This window comes from Eleginops maclovinus, chromosome 1, assembly GCF_036324505.1.
Source record: "Eleginops maclovinus isolate JMC-PN-2008 ecotype Puerto Natales chromosome 1, JC_Emac_rtc_rv5, whole genome shotgun sequence".
In the NCBI taxonomy this organism is placed as follows: domain Eukaryota; kingdom Metazoa; phylum Chordata; class Actinopteri; order Perciformes; family Eleginopidae; genus Eleginops; species Eleginops maclovinus.
The window spans coordinates 11914261-11934081 of NC_086349.1; the positions used below are offsets into that span (position 1 = coordinate 11914261).

The 19821-nt window shown below is 42.4% G+C and overlaps 1 protein-coding gene across 2 annotated transcripts in view; it reads right to left on the bottom strand.

The window, feature by feature from the left end:
* LOC134871218 (forkhead box protein J3-like) overlaps nucleotides 1-19821 on the bottom strand; it is a 45239-nt gene that overhangs the window by 17675 nt on the left and 7743 nt on the right. For both annotated transcript variants that reach the window (XM_063894003.1, XM_063893924.1), the window contains exons 2-5: nucleotides 19161-19284; nucleotides 18390-18865; nucleotides 4851-4925; nucleotides 2578-2661 (exon numbers count right to left, since the gene is read on the bottom strand). In XM_063894003.1, the coding sequence (XP_063750073.1) occupies nucleotides 2578-2661; nucleotides 4851-4925; nucleotides 18390-18749 (519 nt within the window). In that variant the 5' untranslated portion in view covers nucleotides 18750-18865; nucleotides 19161-19284. The remainder of the gene's footprint in view (nucleotides 1-2577; nucleotides 2662-4850; nucleotides 4926-18389; nucleotides 18866-19160; nucleotides 19285-19821) is intronic.

Here is a 19821-nt window from a genome sequence, read left to right on the forward strand (position 1 = left end):
AAGCACTGCAATAAATCTTAGCACTTAAAACCTCCCTGTTTCTCCTTAGCCCATGTGACAGCCCACAGTGAGTCTGCCAGCAGTGCAAGTGAGGCGTAAGAAAAGGGGTCGAAGGGCCCATCCATGTAAGACGAGATGACAAGGCTCTGAATTAATTAATGTTTGTAATAAAAATAAAAAAAATGGTGAAGAAAATATGTCTAACGGCAGCCCCGGGGCCTTCTGTGCTAATTAACTGTAACACAAGCCTAGCATACCCTTCCTCCTCCCTCCTCTCCCTCCTACTCTTACTTTTTCCCTTCCTCCCCCTTGATTTTCCCTCGCTGCTCTCTCTACCTTGATTCCTCTCTCTTTCTTCTGTGTCTTTTCCTTTTCACTTCTTCCTATTGTTCCCCTTTTTTCTATCCTTCGCTATCCTCGCCCCTTTCTCCCGCTTTTACCTCTATTCTTCCTCCAATGAGCAACTGTGATTGTGCACTTTGCCGCTCCACGCCTGCCTGCGTTCCCTGGAGAGGAGAAGGCGGCTAAAGCAGCGGTACAGGCAGAGAGAGGGAGAGACAGAAGAAAGAGTGGCAGACAAACAGACGCACAGAAAGATAATGATCAAGATACACAAAGAGTGACAGAGACGCAGGATGAGAAAAAAGGAGGGAGAGATGACCAGCTGTGCTGCACCATGATGAAAAACTCTGCAGGTTTTTGATGCATCAACTAACATAGCTATGTGTACATTAAAAAAAACAAAAAAACAGCAGGTTATCAGTTGGATACATAGAGTGTAATAACAGGATGCTATCTGCATGCTGGATTAAAACTCCTGTTTGAATAAGTTGCTCGACCTTGGCTGAAGGAAGGGGTGTTGTGCTACATTTAGAATTTCCTGTAGAATATTTGATCATGATCACTTTGCAGGTGAAATATCAAATAGTACCTAAAGCTTCATTAACATTTAAGAGAGAAGATTGATTGTATCAAAGTCTTGATTTGCTGCTTACCAGCTTCTTTTTAGTTTTATCGACGGTATGACATTAAATGCCGTGATACAATTGTGTTGTCTAAATGAATAATAACCAGCACGTACTAACTTCCTTATGTGAAATATTTCGAGCGAGTATCATTTGAATGTTAAATTCCTTTTGACACTTTGCACTAGTGTTGTAAATTAAATGAGAAATGATAATTCCAATACACTTGTCATGTATTTAATTCACATAGGAGATACCAAAATAAACTTAACCGTGTGTTTACACATTATACTTATTTGTGAATTATTAATTACCCAAAAATACGCTTTATCGTAATAGATGGTGTTATCAATATAATTAGTGATCTAATAAAGATTGAATAATTTTTTCGGTATGGCCCAGCCCTAGCTGCTGCACATACTGTACCATGCAGAAACACACAGAGGTGATGCAGGAGCTGCAGCACACCGTGGAGCTAACTGCTTGTGTTCTGATCTTCAGGTTGCTGATTTACAGTGCATTCTGCCGGGTTACAAACATTTATAGCCTCGACTGCTGTCAATCAATCTACCAAAAACCATTTTCCTTCCTACTTCTGTGTTTTATCATCTGTTCTGTAGCTTGTTTCTGTGGCATAGTACAAACTGGAAAAGAGCCACAGGTTTAACTTCCATATACGACACATGATCATGCTCTTGTCAAAGTGGTTTTCTTATGGTATGTGATAAAGAAATTGGCACATGTGCTGGAGATGGGTTTTTTTCTATCAGACACAGGGACGTTTTTCTAGCTTTCTTCAGTCGGAGAGGTCCAGTAATAAGCAGGTCAATATCAATCTAAAGGCACAAAGCAAACCTGGTGTCAGAGATAACCCCGCCTGTTCAAACCAGCCAAGGAAAAAGGTGCACAATGTAATTGAGTTATTTTCGGTAGCTTTATAGAATGATAATTACACAATCCTATTCAAACTCTGACCCAATTGTTTTTCTGGTATGATAGACTATTGAGAATCTGCAAAACAAGCACATTGTGCAGCAAGAGGGATATATTTGTAGCATAGACAGGCCGGAAGCTGATCATGTAGCTGTAGATTATTTGTTGTTCCTTTTGGCTTTTTTCTTGGTACGCCTAATATAACATAATCCCAAACAATTTCTTAACGATGATGCAGAATCACAAATATATAATCAAGCCAAAGAGATTCAAAAGCTTGGCTATGGACTCCTGCTGGTGTATCCTGTTATCAATGAAAGCATGGAAAAAGGAAACAGATTGGAGGTCTCTTTACTAGACTTTTAAATGGATTTCTGTTTTACTTTTTCGACTTCCACTATTACATTAATGCAGGCTCAAGCACTGTTATGAACCTTTATCCTTGAAATGCTCTCTCAACATAAATGTATGGACAAATGACATAAACTTGATTTTGCTTTGTTTCGACACAAAGCACCTCCCTTGCAGCTTTTCCTCAATTTATATTTTTTCTGCTCATGGGCCTTCTTACATCATTTGACACTTTGATGACAGTGACCTTCAACTGGTATGAAGATATTCAATGGCAGCCGAAACAGGTTTCAAAGAACGTAAAGTTTAAGGCATGGTTGGTACTCACCCTTTCTCCGGAGCGCGGCCTCTTCTTTGGCCTGCTGGGAACTGTGTCTTCTTTAGGGTTGGTGTCTATAGCCCAGTAGGAACCCTGGAGAGCAACCCAATAAAACAAGGAGTCAAGCCTTGGGGTGCTGAAGCTCTTATTTCTTTACCGCTTTGGATTGCTCTGTTGGTTTAGGTAAACTTTCATGTTATGTTTTTACCTTTCTCTAACTGACAATTTATATTATACCAACCAACACCAGCTAAAACAAAACACTGGCTACATTTAACATTTAATAAACATGAAAAGCTTTTTAGTGACCTTAAAGGATTTTAATTTCCTTTAGAAACATGACACTCAATTTAATGTCAATATGAACCCCCAGATATTTGTACGAGGAAGCTATTTCAACCCTAAATTGTTACTGTTAATAGTTAGCCGTGCTGTCAGGAAGTCTGAATTTCATATTTAACTCATAGTACATATTTGTTAGGTTTGTAAAATGCAACACATATATGATTTTGCAGGCACATTTTCCACATTTGTTTCAGATGCATCTCCACCTATAGTGGCTACCATTAAGTGTCTCTTTTCCCTACTTATTCTCAGTGAAGCTGGGCAGTCCATCTGATGGGAGAAACAAGTGACACTAAACAGAAAAAAACCCAATGGATGGAACTCCCCTGCATCTGATAAAATCAATGTATGTGCTGTTATTCCAGCTTGGTATCCAATCAGTTTTCTCTGGGTTTAGTTTCCTGCGGTGCATGCTCCTGCTTCGTTTCCCAACAAAATCCACTGCAATCCCTTTGATACCCAATGCTGAAACACAGCAGACTCCAAAATAAAAGCAATCAATGAGAGAGAAAGGAAATCAGTTGCTTTTAGGTCCTCGAGATACTCCTACTCTTTTTTCCCCTCTTTCATTTTTCCCCTCTTCCCTCCCAAGGAAGTCCAAGGCTGAAGACAGCATTCAGGAGGTTCATGTAGACCCACACACACCACACCCACACACCCACACACCCACACACACACACACACACACACACACACACACCTCATCTATGAACATCTATCCCACCCCCCCTCCCCCCATGCTCGCCTCTTCTCCTCCCCCTGTCTCTCAGTCCCACATCAGTGAACAGTACACAGCCAATTAACGTTAGCACATGCATGATTTAGTTTCTCCCCTCTCTCTATGGCTTCAAACTGAGCTCGTACATTCAACACACAGATGACCCCACCCCCCCTTCCCACACCAAAGTATCGACCACTTCGATCCACAGTGTAAATTAAGGTGCTGGTCAGGTCCAAGTCTGGCTAATCAGAGGGGAGGTGCTGTCTTTGTATCTTTGCAGACTATAGGCCTCCACTCAAGCTCAAGGATTTTGTTTGAATTATTTAAACCTTCTTCCCCCCCAATTCATTTTTCAATGGCTCCAAAATCCCTGCAGCCTGGAGAAACTCCCTCCTCCGCTTCCCCGCTCAAACACAATGAGTTTTCAGCGCTAAATGAAAAGTTTTGGCTCGTCAGTTTTAGTAACAGTGGTGGATTGGTTCTCACATTAACCCTGTGATGAGTTCAAATGCAGACATTTGAGCTTTTTATTAAAAAATCTTGTAAAGGGCAAGCTTCAGTGATCAACTGTAATTACATACTTTGCCCGTCTGAGCATTTCCTTCGATTCAGCACAAACAAGGCGTTGACAAATTGTTGTTTTTCAAAACGGCGCTGCTGAAGTGGCCGTGGCAACTGTGCTTCCCAAACACAGCAGAAGCAGCGGTGAAACATACCAATGCTTCCTCCGATTGTGTGTGTGTGTGAGAGAGAAACAGGGCCTAATAAAGCATAACAGATGCGTGAACAGGTTTGCATCTGAAGGAGTGTACCTACATATACTTATTATTCATTACTCTGTGTACCACATTATTACTTGGCAGAATCAATATCGAAAGAGCTGCAGAAAACACAGAAAGTGGCATTAGGCATTCAGATGGAGCTACAAATTGCTTTCAAGTTCAGAAATGTTTTATGTGTGTGTGTGTGTGTGTGTGTGTGTGTGTGTGTGTGTGTGTGTGTGTGTGTGTGTGTGTGTGTGTGTGTGTGTGTGTGTGTGTGTGTGACAATACATCAGAACAGGTGATTGTATCTGTGTGGGCAGCTAAACACGTGAGAAGTAATCGCCGAGGCCGTATTTGTACGCTTGCCAAAAACAGGCTTGTATTTTCATTGTGTGTCGCACCGCAATTCAATCTGAGTTTTCCAGCATTACATTGTTCGGAGAAATACTTACTTTTCCAGGGTCATCTTTGGAGCGAGGCACTTTGAGAAAACACTTGTTCAAGGACAGGTTGTGTCGTATAGAATTCTGCAGGGAGTGACAGGCAGAGAGACAGAAAGAAAAAAAAATGGGAAGAAGAGTTCATTTATCATCACCTGATTCTGGTCCCTGGCACAGAAAGTCTCCAATATTTGAGAATTGATTTTGGTATTGTTTTTTAAGAATGTTTGCCACCCTAGAGAATAAACTGCGTTTATATAGTGATTTTCAAGGAACCATTCAAAATACTTTATAACATCCAACATGACTAGCGTACAATAGGTTGACGCCGGCTCATGATTAGCACATTTCGAGTTTGGCATGTTGAACCTGAAGGCTGTCGGGGCCAAAATCACTGATGTTTTGATTAGTTGACAAACACTCTACGCTCAAGTGGAGGTCCAATTAGGAGGTGGAGCAAATCAACATCATTCTAGAAACTTGGACACATTATTTTTTTCCATACCCTCTGCTTCATCTGCTGAAGCTGATGTTAGCTACAGGTCAGAACAAGTCTGGACCTCTGTCTGAGCCAGTAGAGCAGTCTTTCACCTTCCACTGTGCACCATGTAGAGTGAAACGTAGGCCGTTATTCCGCAAAAGTAGACAGATGTGTTGGATTAAACTAAAGTATGTCAGTTGAGTCCTACAAACTTGTAACTGACGTTTGAAACAGGTGCTTTAAACGCATTCAATGGAGAGATGCTGGAAAGAGAGAGGGAGGATGGGGCAACAGGGCAGTGAGCGGGGTAAGATGAAAACCTGAAGGGGGGTTGTTAGACCTCGAGCAGGGTGTTGTATTGGGCTTTATGGAAACTCAACTATTTTTGAAGCATATACCAAATTCCTAGTTTTTGCCATAACGAAGGGAAACAGACATTTCCTCAATATGTATCACTTCTGATTATTTGTGGATGAGCTGTGTAAATGTGAATAGAGGTATAGAGAAAGAAAGAGCAAGGCAGGGAGAGACAGAGAGAGACGGAGCTCATAGCAGTGCAGGCTAACCTGACATGAACCTGTTTTCCCTCCAGGCTCACTGTTCTCCACTCATCTGCTGCTGCTAATTAATACCACTGGGGAGGAGGAGGGGGGAAGACAGAGGGATGGGAGGTATTTCTCTGCTCTTTCTCCTGAGCGCTCACTGCTCAGCACCAGCTTTGTTTCTCCTACAATAACCACCTTCTCTCTCCGTCTGTAGCAAACCATAACAGCACTCCTCTGCCTCGCCTTTCTCCTCCTGGAAAAAAAGCCCCAGCTGTTTTTTTGTGCTGCTCCTCTTAGCAGGTCATTGGCTGCATGTAACCGTCCGTCAAGAAAAGGCGTGACAGTCAGGTGTTGTGAAAGGAGGATGCCAACATGGCGGTATACAAAAGGCAACTGTGTGTTCTGCAAACTTTTCAACAAGAAGTGCCATTGTGTCATTAAAGGTCTCCTATTATGCTATATTTGAACAATATATTGTAGGGCTATATCTATACAAAACTTGTCTGTGAATTGTTTTGCTCAAAATACCAAACAGATCACCCATTGTAGCCATGCCTCATACCCCTCTATTTCAGCCCTGTTACTCGCATTGTCTGCCTGCTAACCCTGTGTATTTTAGATTTGGCACACTCTGGCACTCTTAACCTTCAGGCGTGCAACATTTTTCTGTTGGGTCTGGGCTGTGTTCAGAAAATGTTCCAATGTGGCGACAGCGATGACATAGCTAACAGCGCTTAGGCGAGGTTGAACCGAGTGGCGCTATGATTATGTGATAGCGATGTGGGTTGGGGCAGCAGTATCAGTGGTGGCGACCGAAAAGAGCTCAATGCATGTGGAGAGTTAGAGACATGTTTGGAAGCTGTACTCTGGCGAGGCGATGCTTGGAGCTCGTGCTTACACAACCACGCTGACAATGTTAATATTTTACCTCATGGAAATTGATACAGTACTTGTTGTGCTATTTCAGTCTGGACCAAAATGATGTACCAACCAACAAAGAGAAAATGTGAATATCATATTATCATAATACAGTACAATACAATATAACATAATACATAATACATTTGACTTTGCTGCTCTCCCTGGTGTCTTTCTCTGTAATAAATAATATATCAAATTTTCTTCAAAGTGTTCCTGTCGATTATTTTCTTTAAAGGTCCCCTATTATGCAAAATGCCTTGTTGCTGTCTTTTATACATAATTATGTGTCCCTGGTGTGTAAGGAGACTCACAAGGTGTCAGAAAATACAACCCTCTCTCTTTCCTCCTTACCCACATCTCTAAAAACGGGGATACAAACGAGCTGACTCACATTTGCTGCCGATATGACATCATATCGGAAATGTGGGCTGGCTTTACATTGAACTCCTGGCAACAGACAGAGAGATCATGATGCTCCAAAGGGGCATGGCCAGCAGCAGCTCATTTGCATGAAAGCGACAGTCAGAATCAGCAATTTCGAAAACGGGGCTGAAACAGAAGGACAGGGGACATGCTAAAATGCATGATCCGTTTGGTATTTTGAGCAAAACACGTCAGAGACATGTTTTCTAAATATTTGAGACCTATAACATAGGCCATAACAGAGCATAATAGGACATCTTTAAGCTCCATTCGCCACCTACAAACTACTGTAAGCCTTTCATCAATACATGTTCATTTCAGTTGGGTTTTCTTTGGTAAATCTTTTTGTGAAATTAGATTTTTACCAAAATCACTCAGCCTTTAAATTAATAAACCGTATATGTTCAATTACATTTAGATTTCATAAACTTTCTGTTTACAGTATGACAATTTAGCATATACAAAAGTGTATAACCATCATGTGAGTCAGACTAAGCCTGCTTTTTTGAAGATCCTATACACACAAGAGTGAATGCCTTCTTTCCTACATGTTATGGAAACAGTAAAAACCCCTCGATGAATGGGAATAGACATCATCAATACATGCACTGATTAGCAGCACTGTGAAATACAATAATGAGATTCACTGCTGTGTCCTCCTCCCACCCACTCCTCACCCCGCCTGATTAATGAGCTTATTGGGCCGGGCTGGGCCAGTGCCCCTCCTGCCCAGCAGCTGAAGGATGACATGGTCACCGGCATTGTGTGCAAGTGGTTCTTTGTCAAAACAAAAGAAGGACACTGAAGACTATGGGTTCAACAATGACATACAGCATGAACCCTCGCTGTTTCTATTGAAGGAAAATGTCTCAATATTGTCTAATGCTGTTTTTTTTTACTTCATACCCCACAAAATCAGCAATGGTTATGATTTTCAAATACAACAGTCGACTCCTACAAATCCTTACGCTGCCTTGTGCAAGTTGTTTGGGAAACCTCTCCCCAAAAACCTTTCCGACATTGGATTAGTGGCGGTCTGTTCACGACACACGGATCAGCCAGCTGTGTGAATGCAAGAGGAGTCAGGGTTTGAACTTCTCCGCTGTATTTAATACTTTGTCACTTTTTTTATTTGAACAACCAAGAGAAACACTATATATGTCTTATAGAAGTGACGGTTTTAAAATTTGTGTTGTTGCCCCCATGGCTGGCTTTGCCATAGTTTGCCTTCTGGTATGGCAACCCAACCATAAAACACTTTTGATTTACAACTCCTACTATGCATAGCTTGTTCTTACCCACATATTTTTATTTTATGGTAGGCCAAAACAAATGTAAAATACCAAAATGTACTGTACGCAAAGTGTGTGTACGCTATAGTCGCTGCTGCTGCTCAACCTAGGGTGGAGTTAAAGAGGTTAGTTATATAAAAGGCGGGCTTGTTAAGCATGGATGACTTTTTGAATAAATGCAATGTGATATAATGTGATGTGTGACTAAAAGTCAGGTTTTGGAAACATGCTGTCGGGTGTAAGGGGGGAAAGGAGTATAAAATGGTGTGTGTGTGTGTGTGTGTGTGTGTGTGTGTGTGTGTGTGTGTGTGTGTGTGTGTGTGTGTGTGTGTGTGTGTGTGTGTGTGTGTGTAGATAGGCCATGTAAACAGGTCAAACAGAGAATACTGAAGTAACATACGCAGGTAGGTTTGGAAGATTTGTGTCAGGGACGCTGAGTTAAATACAAAAGGGGCAACACGAGGCGGCGTTTCCTGACTGAATCAACAACACTTGCTCAATTTTTACGGAAAAATTTGAATTGGGAAGAACTACATTTGGGTGCCTTGGTCTCCAGGAGTAACAGTCCTATTCATTTCCTTCAGTGACATATCAAGCTGACTCATAGTTTGAGCAGGAATCATTGGGTGAGCCCCTGTGTCAGAAAAATATCTGTTTATGTGAGAAATCAGTCAAAGGTTCAAATCGGTTTGCATATAAACCTGGGGTACACTCCGAAAAAACTAAATCAATTTTATTCCGAACAAAATCTTGAAGTAGAAGTTAATCAGTAGTAAAGTTTCTATGAAGATTTAGCAAACATTTTACCACAATTCTTGAAAATATGCACAAAAAAAATCTGTGTTTCATCCACTACTGTTGTTATGTAACATTAAGTATTAGATGTTATGCTTATTCTCCAGTGGCATTAAACAACAGTAAGACAACACCAGTTGCATCATCGCTCCATACATATCTGATGTTTTGATCTACTGCTACTTTAGTCGTTAAGTACCTTTTTATTCAGCATATTAACTAATGTGGCCTCGCAATCTTTAACAGTGATCCTGAGGGTCTCTTAAGTCTTTTAAGGTGAGTTAGGAAACCTTCATGTATGTGCTTGGGTAAATCCCTGCTCAACTGAGCATCTGCAAGGAAGCTAAGGTCAGAGTGCATTAGGTTTGCTAGCCATGAAATCAACCTGTTGAGGGCCTACATGTGAACACACAGCTGAGCAACCACACAGCAGTATTCAGGAGCTTCCAATGCCCTTCAGGATGAATGTATTGTGGTGTCATAAGGATAGTCCTTGTGCGCCCACAGACAGAATTAGAGATGCAGAAACAGAGGGAAAAAGAGAACAGAAAAGAAGATATAGCAAGAGAGGAGAGAGATGGGGGAGATTTTATTAGCTTTCAGCTGTACCAATACAGTGCATAAAGAGAGGGTAATATGTGGCTAGGTTTGAAGGTAATGCAGAGGAGAAGGAGCTGGGAGGTAGGAGGGGGTGAAAGAGGCACAAAGAAATAAAGAGCTGGAGTCGGCTGGGAGTAGGGGTACGGGCGCATACGGACAGGTGTCTTAGAAGTGAAAGTCTCCTGGGTTCTGAGCATCATTGAGATGCCTTATTATATCCTGATGGTGACGGAGTGACAGACACTCCGTGAGAATGCAGGGTTGAATACAAGTCACTACTTCAAACCCCATCTTATACATATTCATTTCATTTGATGGACCATTCCCCCACCCTCTTCACTCCCTCACTGAAGCACTTCAACACAACACAACTATAGGATAGAGTGTGTGTCTGCCTTCTTGTGACTGTGAGCATTTCACTTTTGCGTTTTCATGCCCCTGCGTCAAAGTACAGTATGTGTAGCCAGGTGAGTGCACCTGTTCATGCGCCTGTGAGCAGTTATACACACACCGGTTTATCTGTGTGAATGTCTGTGCGTGCATATGCAAGCTTTACAGCAATAGTACCAGTACCCACTTACAGATATTTTTTTTGCAGTGTGAAAGAGCGTGTGCGTGCGTGGCGTCGTGCGTGCGTGACTGGCACAAAGAAATCTCAGACAAGGTGGAAGTGGAAGTAGGGTTGCTGTTGTCTCTGGAGATAAAGATAGTTAAAAAGCTTCAAAACAATGGGAGTTTATTTAAATTCAGAATATAATTCCAAACAGCAGGTTCTGCTACAGCAACATGTGTCTTAAATAAACAAAACCATTGCACACTAGTTATGTATTGAGCATTACAATGCACAATACAGGCCTGGGTCTGTCATGAACCCATGCATTTCCACTGTTTCCTCACAGTGGTCTGACCCGTTAGCAGGGCTGACTGTAGCCAACCCTGAATGGTCAACTCCCACTCAAACAAGTGGTGTCTTTAATGGCGACTGAAAAATAGTTTTTTGTCTTCTTTCCAATTTCTGCTTTTACATTTACTGTCTCCTCAACCTCCTTTTTTAACCTGTGTCAACTCACTGCTGATGGAAACTGAACATTTCCTGCTGGTGCTTCACATCAAAAAGGTATGGCTGCAGTATTTTGTTTCCGCATCAACTAATGACTCTCTGACGTTCTAATTATGTATGAGCGATGCAGTGTTTATCATCAAGTTAACAAAGCTTTGCTTTCAATGCAAAGAGAAGCAGTGAGCAGTTAAATAAAGAGCTGCATGTCACAGGCTTTTCTGAACAGACAACACGTCATCAAGTTAAACAACCTTTCTCACCTTGCAAGGCTGTGCAGAGGGAAAACACTCACAGTGCCAGCATGGATTGAGTAGCCGCAGTTCAGCAAGACTATTCCCACAACTCTTTTCCTGTCATGAGCAGTAACACCATAACCTGGTCTCAGTCTATTTTTTAAACATATTTTGTACTTTACTTTATCCTCTCTTTTCATCAGTTGTATGTCTTATCTCACACTGGATTAAGAAAAGACAAACACTTTCAGCTGTTATTTTAATATAGCGTTTTCAGAAATAACACAGACCCCAAACTAGGTTGCGGATCAGCGAGAGGTCATGCTGGCACACTTTCTGTAGCTGGTTGTGTCGAGCAGAGCGATGTGGCGAAGTGACAGCTTTCGTCAGCGGCTTTCCGGGAGAGGAGGCGAGTGAGCAGTGAAAGAGGAAGGAGTTGAAGGAGGACAAGCAGGAAGGAGTGCCCTGGTTGCACTTTGTATCCCAATAATGTTTGACAGCCTCCTTTTTTCTATTCTTGTCCTTTTTGGATGAATTGAAGAACATGCTACAGTAACTTATTTATTGGTGTGAAGCATTTAGGTTAGTTTAACAGTTAGCATTTGCAAGTCACGATTGACTTTCATTTGTAAATCTGTCATCCTTCTAAAAAATAAAATAAAATAAAAATCTGAAAGAAATCTGTCAATATGAACAAATGTTGAGTTTGAGGGTTAAACCATATCCGATTTGGAAAAGTAACAGGGTGCAGCCATCACGCACCTTAGCAGATGTTAGCGGTGACGTAAAGAGGATGATGTTTTTGGTTCAGTGTATACAGTGATAACTAGCACATGAAACTCAAATTGTTAGTGCGCAGGCATGTCGTTTCAACATCCAAAGTGTGTTTTCAGATTACACCATGTGGATGCACGGCATTCATGGAGAAAGATTTGAAGAGCTAGTTGGTTTCATCCCACCAATAATGATGTGAATGTTTGTTCGTGAATGCACGAACAAGCTATGTTACTAATCGATGAAGGGGCAGTTTTTGTTGCTTTATTCCACTTACTTTTTGTTAAATCAAAAGCTTTTTCTGCAAAAACTAAAAAACCCAAAGTTCACACAACTGACAATCACAGACAAAATAAGTTTTGATTAAGAATACATGTTTAGGTCTTAATACTTCAGTGACTGATAATACCAGAGTCGATTTATCCGACGGCGCTCCCTCAAAAAGCACAACTCACGCACTTGAGCCATGCTTCTGACTTTGCCAAACATCTACGGTATCCTCTTTTGTTCCATGAAACACTAGTTAGGATCTGATATAAGACAGGCCCACGTCTCTTTGCAGGGTACAAACCCAGAGAACAACAAATAAGCTCATTCCGTGGTATAATTGTTGCATTCCTGAGTGCGACTGGAACCAGCCTTAAGCCTTTTATTGGCCATATGGAGAGCTACAGGGCTGGCTGGTTAGAGGGAAATGCGCTGCTGGATAGGTGCCAAATCCTTGAGGAGATAGCAAGAGAAATTCCTCGCTTTTAATTAAGAATTTAATACTGAGACTGCTATTAGTGATTAGTATGTAATTAAAAGCTTTAGTAGTGTTACACACATACAAGCTAATAGCTGAATGTACGTGTGCGTGTGTGTGTGTGTGCGTGTGTGTGTATAAACATCGACGTGCATGTGGGTGTGCGTTTATGGAGGGAACATTAAACGAAAACTCTGCTGATAATTTCAATTTGTTCTTCAAACACTGGCAACAGTTTATATTAAAAATACATTTGGAAATGTCATATTGTTTCACAGTTTAGCTTTAACTTCTAGCAGCATGGGGAATAAAATAAAATGTGTTACTTGAAACAGGGATGAAACAGTTAGAAATCTAGACAGTTGTGCATGCTAATGATGAAAACTGACATGATAAAAATATGTCTTGAAGTTTTGCAAGTTCGCCCAGGTGTGAAATAATAATTTATGGACAGAAATCTCTGCATTTTCTTTCTACTTGTGTATCGTTTACCTTTCAAACACACCTTTTTTTGTTATCAGATATGAGCATTAAGATATGAGTCATGGTTTAACTTGACTGACATTGAATCAGTCTGTATACCAACATTTCTGACAGTGTCGAGAGGTAGACTTCGACACAAACATCTGGACAGCAGATTGGTCTGACGTGTAATGTGAACTGGGAGCACTGGGGTAGATGTAACAGTTGTGGATGTGCGTTACCTAGTGACGAGGGGGTCAAACAGGGTCAGAGGTGAAACTCAATTTTTTTAAAAACACACCGCTGACATGTTCCCCTTTATACCCAAAATGACTGAGGAAAACACTGACACATGTAAGCAGCTGTAAACACACACAGACCATGTTGTGCACAGAGCCACACATGTTCCCAAACACTGAATACTGCAGATGCACAGACAAACACTGCGCACACATTGTCTCTAAGCTGATTCACAATAAGCAGAGTGCAGCGGTGAACAAATAGGAGTCTCAGTGCAGCTACATAATGACTCCCAGCAGCCAATGACAACAGCCTTTCTCCGTATATGTAAGTGCACTTGACACAGCGCACCGATCTCTGCTGAGCTCAGTCACATATCTCCCACAGAGCATGCAGGAGAGGATGGGAGCCAGAATAATGGCCTAGTGCTGATTCATATTAGGTGATTGTCTGTGACATGTGGTGTTCAGCCAAAGGCCAAAGGCCATGGCGGTTGCGCTGCCCTTTACAGCGTCACATTAGGCCTCACTAATTCGAAGGCAATTAGCCTGGCTGCATGGGAGCTAGCCTGAGGCGATGGGGGGTCGCAGGAGAGCAGGTTAGTCAGCACAGACTGCAAAAAGCCATTTTGTGAAGATACAGGTCGAGACTGCATTTCTCAAGCGGTAAATAATGGCCTTCACATTTCAATAATAATAACATAAAGGGGAGGTGAGCTTTAAAAAACACATTTCCCATCATTATATTCAGCCTAAATAGAAAAGTATCAAACAAATAATAGGTTGTACAATAAAACGGTGTAAAAGGAAAGATAATTAAAAGGCAAAACATAAAACCTTAAACACAAATATTGTATGACATGTTATCAAGGTCATTTTCTGAGCTTCTGATTGCACATGGAGAAAGAAAATCTCAACACACCGATTTAAAATCTCAAACAAATTGACAGAAAATAAACAAAGACAAAAAGCTTTGGCCTCCCGCTGGTGCTCCCTATGAGTTGGGGTAAAGGTTGACCTTTAAGTGGAGGGACACGAGGGTGTGAAGGGCTGCGGAGGGCATGGGAAAGTAGAGCGGTGCACAGTGTAGGAGTCAGAGAGAAAGAGGGGTAAAGATAACATTAAAAAGGAGATAATGCTGTTCCAGTGATGAAAAATAACGTGGCAATGAGCCTCATTCAAAGCTGTTTGCACTCCAATCCAGTATTCTGTATCTTCATTAGTTTTTTTTAAAAGAAAGAGAGGCAAGATTCTTTTAAGGGGCCTCAACATGCTCCAAATTCAAAATTGCTCTTATGCATTTGTGTGCGTTTTAATTTCATGTTCTTTTTTTTGTTTTGCTTTCTTAACCTCCTCCACCGCTCTGGAGGCAGGTTCCCATTATAACTCCTTAGATGAAAAGAGCTTTCCATATTCATTTTCAGCTGAGACACAAAAATCTTGCGACCTTGGAAAGCAGTTGAAAGTGTGAGTGTGTGTCCGTGTGTAGAGTGCTTCTTCATGCAACATGTGCAGCAAGCATGTGCTGTTCAGCCAGTGTATGCTATCGTGTGATTTCTAAGGATGGAAGCTAATGTGTGTGTGTGTGTGTGTGTGTGTGTGTGTGTGTGTGTGTGTGTGTGTGTGTGTGTGTGTGTGTGTGTGTCCTGGTTTCAACTCTGCCGTTCCTGTGCTCTCACATTATCATACAGAGCAGACGGCGTGCGTGTGCTGGGTAGTAAAACTCTCCTCTGCTCTCTGACAGTCTCCTCTCTCTTCTCCGCCCCCCCCACATCTCCTCTCCTGCTGAGCTCCTCGCGTGTAATCTGGAAACTGCACACGTTCACTGCTTACCTGAGTGGGAGGGTCTCTGTGGGTGTAGCTTGTGTGTGCGAGTGGGCACGCGTGTGCACAGAGGGTGAAGGAGAAGGCAGGCGCGACGGACCAGGTATGAGGCGTATCCTGAAAGCTTGAGTGTTCTCCTCCAGTCGCTACATTCAGAAAACACACATTTCAACGTGGGTACGATGTCTGCCGAACGTGGCAGCCAGACAATCTTTGAGTCTGCGTCCCACTGTGTACAGCTGACAGCAATCACCTGAACTGGAATGAACCAGACTTATGTAACTTTCCCTGTGACGGTGGGCCACGGCTGGTATAAAAACAAGCCCACTGTTTGGCATCGGGTCATCCAGGAGGCACAGGTTTACAGCTTTTTCTCGAAGACTTGCACAGAAATGTGACTTGAGCTGTATTGCTTGATTTGTCACTTAACAGGCTTCTAAAATGTCAGCTCTAGCACAGGTCAGGGGTTGTGAAAATGTTTCTGTTCTTTACAGATATGTTAACACAATAACTGACGACACATAAAACCAAAAACAGAAAAAGTGCTGTGCTTTGAAACGCATGCTTTAAAATACTGAAAAGAACACGATCGTGTACTGCTTAAATGATCCTTAACTTATTATTTATTTGTTTATTCCACACATGGCAGTTATTTTAAAGGTTTCCTATTATGCTATATTTTAACAATATATTGTACGGCAATATCTATACAAAACTTGTCTGTGAAGTGTTTGCTCAAAATAACAAACAGATCACCCATTGCAGCCATTCCTCATTCCCCTCTATTTCAGCCCTGTTCCTCAAGTGCTGATTCTGTGACTGTCGCTTTAAATTTGAGCTGAGCTGAAGCTGGCCACGCCCCTTTGGAGCATCATGCAGATCTCTCTCCTCTGTGAAAGTTTTCTACTGGAAAGATACTCAGCTAAACACTGCCTTGATTAAACCCCATATTATGTTCAAAACCACATCAAGCATTATTTCTGAAACACTTATTTTCTCAGTGTTTACCACGAGAACAGTGCCATTATATGTTTTACATATAGATCAACTCTAAGTCCCTCCTGCAGACATCCTGCTTAATACACAGACACACAGAGGTGCTGCGGAGGGGATTCAACTCGCCGACTGTATATCGCGGACGATAGGTTGGGACATGTCACGTGGGCGGGACGTTGCCAGGAGTTCAATGTAAAGCCAGCCCACATTTCGGTAATGACATCATAACCGAAGCAACTCTGGATCAGCTTGTTTGTACCCCCGTTTTCAGAGAAGTGGGTAAGGAGGAAAAGAGAGAGGGTTGTATTTTCTGAGAGACTCCTTACACACAGGGGAGACATATTTATGTATAAAAGACAGCAAAAAGTGCATTTCGCATAATAGGGGGACCTTTAAAACAAAACATGTACACTTAACACAAATGTTATAGCACATGGTGGAAAGGAGTAGGGAGAAGAAAATCTTATTTAACATGCCCCTTCTTAAAATTAAATAACAAACAAATGAAATAAACATAAAAAAGCAATATTCTGTCACAGTTGCTTACAAAAACCTACAGAAACACAAAACCAGAACACACTAAAAAGTCTACTTCGTATTAAGAAAGAAACACAACTCTGGTTATGCATCCTACAACAAACACCCAGCACCGATATCGTGGAAAAATGTCAGAACATGTGAAAATATAACCACAGTGGCATCAGAACAGTGCTTTAATGATCCTACTTGAATGCAGCCACACACACAAATCAATGGATCTAGACTGAGGTGTAATTATGGGATACTCAAACATCCTGGCACCCAAATACAGCCAACGGGAGAAGGCAGGCAGGAGCTGCAGCGAGAGAGAAAGCCTGAATGGTCTTAATAACCCCTATCCTCTCTCTACCAACAGAAAATGAATTGATTGAATCCTACATGCAGGTAGGAAGCTCTGCCAGCATAACCTGGCTTCTATCATAACCTTTTTGTCTCCGTTTCTGGCATGCATCTCTGCTCAGGGAATGGTGTGTTGAAGATTATAGACGGGGAACAAACACAGGTTTGTGAAAGGGAAAGAAGAAGGGAGAAGAGGAGTGACTAAGATAGAGGAAGAGGCTTGGTGGAGTGCACATGCTCGGGAGATGAAGATGGAAAGTGAAAGAGACAGAAATAATGAGAGAAGAAGAAAAATGTCCCCGCTCTCAGAGAGATGAATGGGTTGATAGTTTGCAGACAGCCTTTTCCAATGTGTCAGTGGAAGGACTATATCCACTCACTTCTTCACTAATAAGGTAGAGAATCCCCAAGACACAACCTAGGGATCTATTCATTCGTCTCCAATAACACAGCCACCTCTCTGCTCATATTAGGGAGGATTTGCATAGCTGCATTTACATAAGGATATAATAATGGCGTCTGAATGAGACCAAACGCACCTGTCAATCACTCCTGGTTCAGTAGCAGGTTTCTGTGCTCTTACCGCCAACCACTGTGTCAGATTTGTGCAGTCTGAGCTCTAGCAGTAGGTTTGAGGTTAAAAAGCATTTGATAGGTTGAGGAACATAATCCGCTTGTTGAATCCAAATCCAGGTTTAGCTTCCAACATCGGTAGGTTATAAATAACTTGATAAACTTAAACATTTTGATCATTTTTTGTTGGGTGGGAATGTATGAGCAAAATGAAACAAAAGTTGGTGCCCAGTTATCCTTAGACATTTTATAATTTCCTCATTCAGAACTACTAGGTTGATTAATAATGAGTTTTGAATTATTAATGTGACATTAGCGGTGTGCCAATTCTCCGTGGTTTGGTTCAAAACCTTGTTTTTTTGGGGTTGGGTCATGGGAAAGGGTTTCTATGACACAAGAACAAAGTCATTTATGTTGTGGTCATGGCCTCAGTTACTTCACCTGAACCCTGACGTAAAAAAAAAAAAAGTCATTCATAGTTTTCAAATACTTATTGTGTATGTGTTAATCACATTCCAAAAACGTATTCTCAATAGCATAAACCTTGGAATAAGCTAGTGACTACTGGCTCGATTAGTAAGAGCTGGAGTGCACTCGGATCCATTTGGACCCATCAGGTATGTTGAGACCAAATGAGACCAGCTATGAATCTTAACCAAATTAATCCAGAATTAATATCACAAAGTGTATGTCTTGAGTCTGGTCTTACCTTCCAGCCACTGCCCGCCTCTCGGTAATAGGGGAAGTTGTCGCAGATCCACTGGTAGATCTCGCTGAGGGTCATCCGTTTGCGGGGCGAGCCGTTGATTGCAAAGGTGATCAGACTGGCGTAGCTGTAGGGCGGTTTACCATCTCTGTGCTGAGCAGCTTCCTCCTGGTCCAGCGTTGTTCCCGGGTCCAGATGGACAATTTTCTTGCCGGGTCCGTGCCCGTGATGGTGTCCGTGGTGATGGTGTCCGTGGTGGTGGCCGTGGTGGTGTCCAGCGTCCGTCTTCTGGACGGCTGCCCTCATGCTGAGCTGGGGGAGCCAGTCCATGGAGGTCAGGCTACTCTCCAGCTCGGAGGTCATGGTGCTTATTGGGTCGAGGGCTCGAAGGGGAAGGGTGAGAGGCTCAGCGACGTGGCGTGTGGAGGATCTCCTGCTGGCTCACTGAATGGGTTCCGTGCAGCAGCCTTGGCTCAAGTCTGGAAGAGCAGGAGGTTTGTTTACTACGCCTATTCATCTCCTTTAGCTGGAGCAGAAAGCACACTTGGCAGAGACACACAGATGTTAGCTTGCACATTCTTTTCCGCACACAGTGACGCTTTGTAGAATGGAAGACTAAACATTTTGGCATGTTCACCACTTGGTCTTTAACACTGCACATAAAAATGATTTGCAAGGTGAGCTATGGATAAGAAACAAACTTTAATAAAAAAGTTGTAATAACAGTGAAAAGCAAAGCATTGTGGGGGAGTAGGTATGAGTTAAGTGTCTTACTCTTCCCATTCCTTTCCATCTTTCTTTGGGCCAAAGCATCTGGGGGAGTCACCGAAGTGAAAGGTAGAGTCCTTCCCTCGTGCATGTTCACAAGCTCTTCCTGTAGCCACTGCAATGGCCGCTGCTGCAACGCACAAACACACAACCACACAAGACGGTGAGCTTGCACTGCCAGACAGCCTTCATGAGATATTAATATCGCACAAGCGCTCAACTGGCCTCGGCATGTGTCCAACCCGATTAAAACTCTTCTCTCTTTCTCTGTCTGTGTTCTGTCTATCTGAATTGCCTCTCACTCTCGTTCTCTCCAAAGTGGAAATGGCAATTGGATCTGCAGAGTGACTAAAAGCTGGGGAATTGTTTTCACAAGTGCCTGCCAAATGGGGGGGAACAGCTCGGGAGGAATTCCAACCCTCTAGAGGAGCCGAAAGCTCGTCCCCTTTCCCTCTCTGTGTAACCCCCCCACACACACGTCTTCCCATTCTCTGACTCTCGACGTGCCTCACTCTCCTGTCAAGTCCATGCCCACCCCCCCCCCCCCTTACTCCCCCTGCGTCTCAGATCCTGTTCAGACAGACACAAACAATGGAAAACACTCACGAAGCCCCAAGTTTTTTAATTTGGTAGGTATTTTTAGAGCGGCGCGGAACTTGAAAAATGT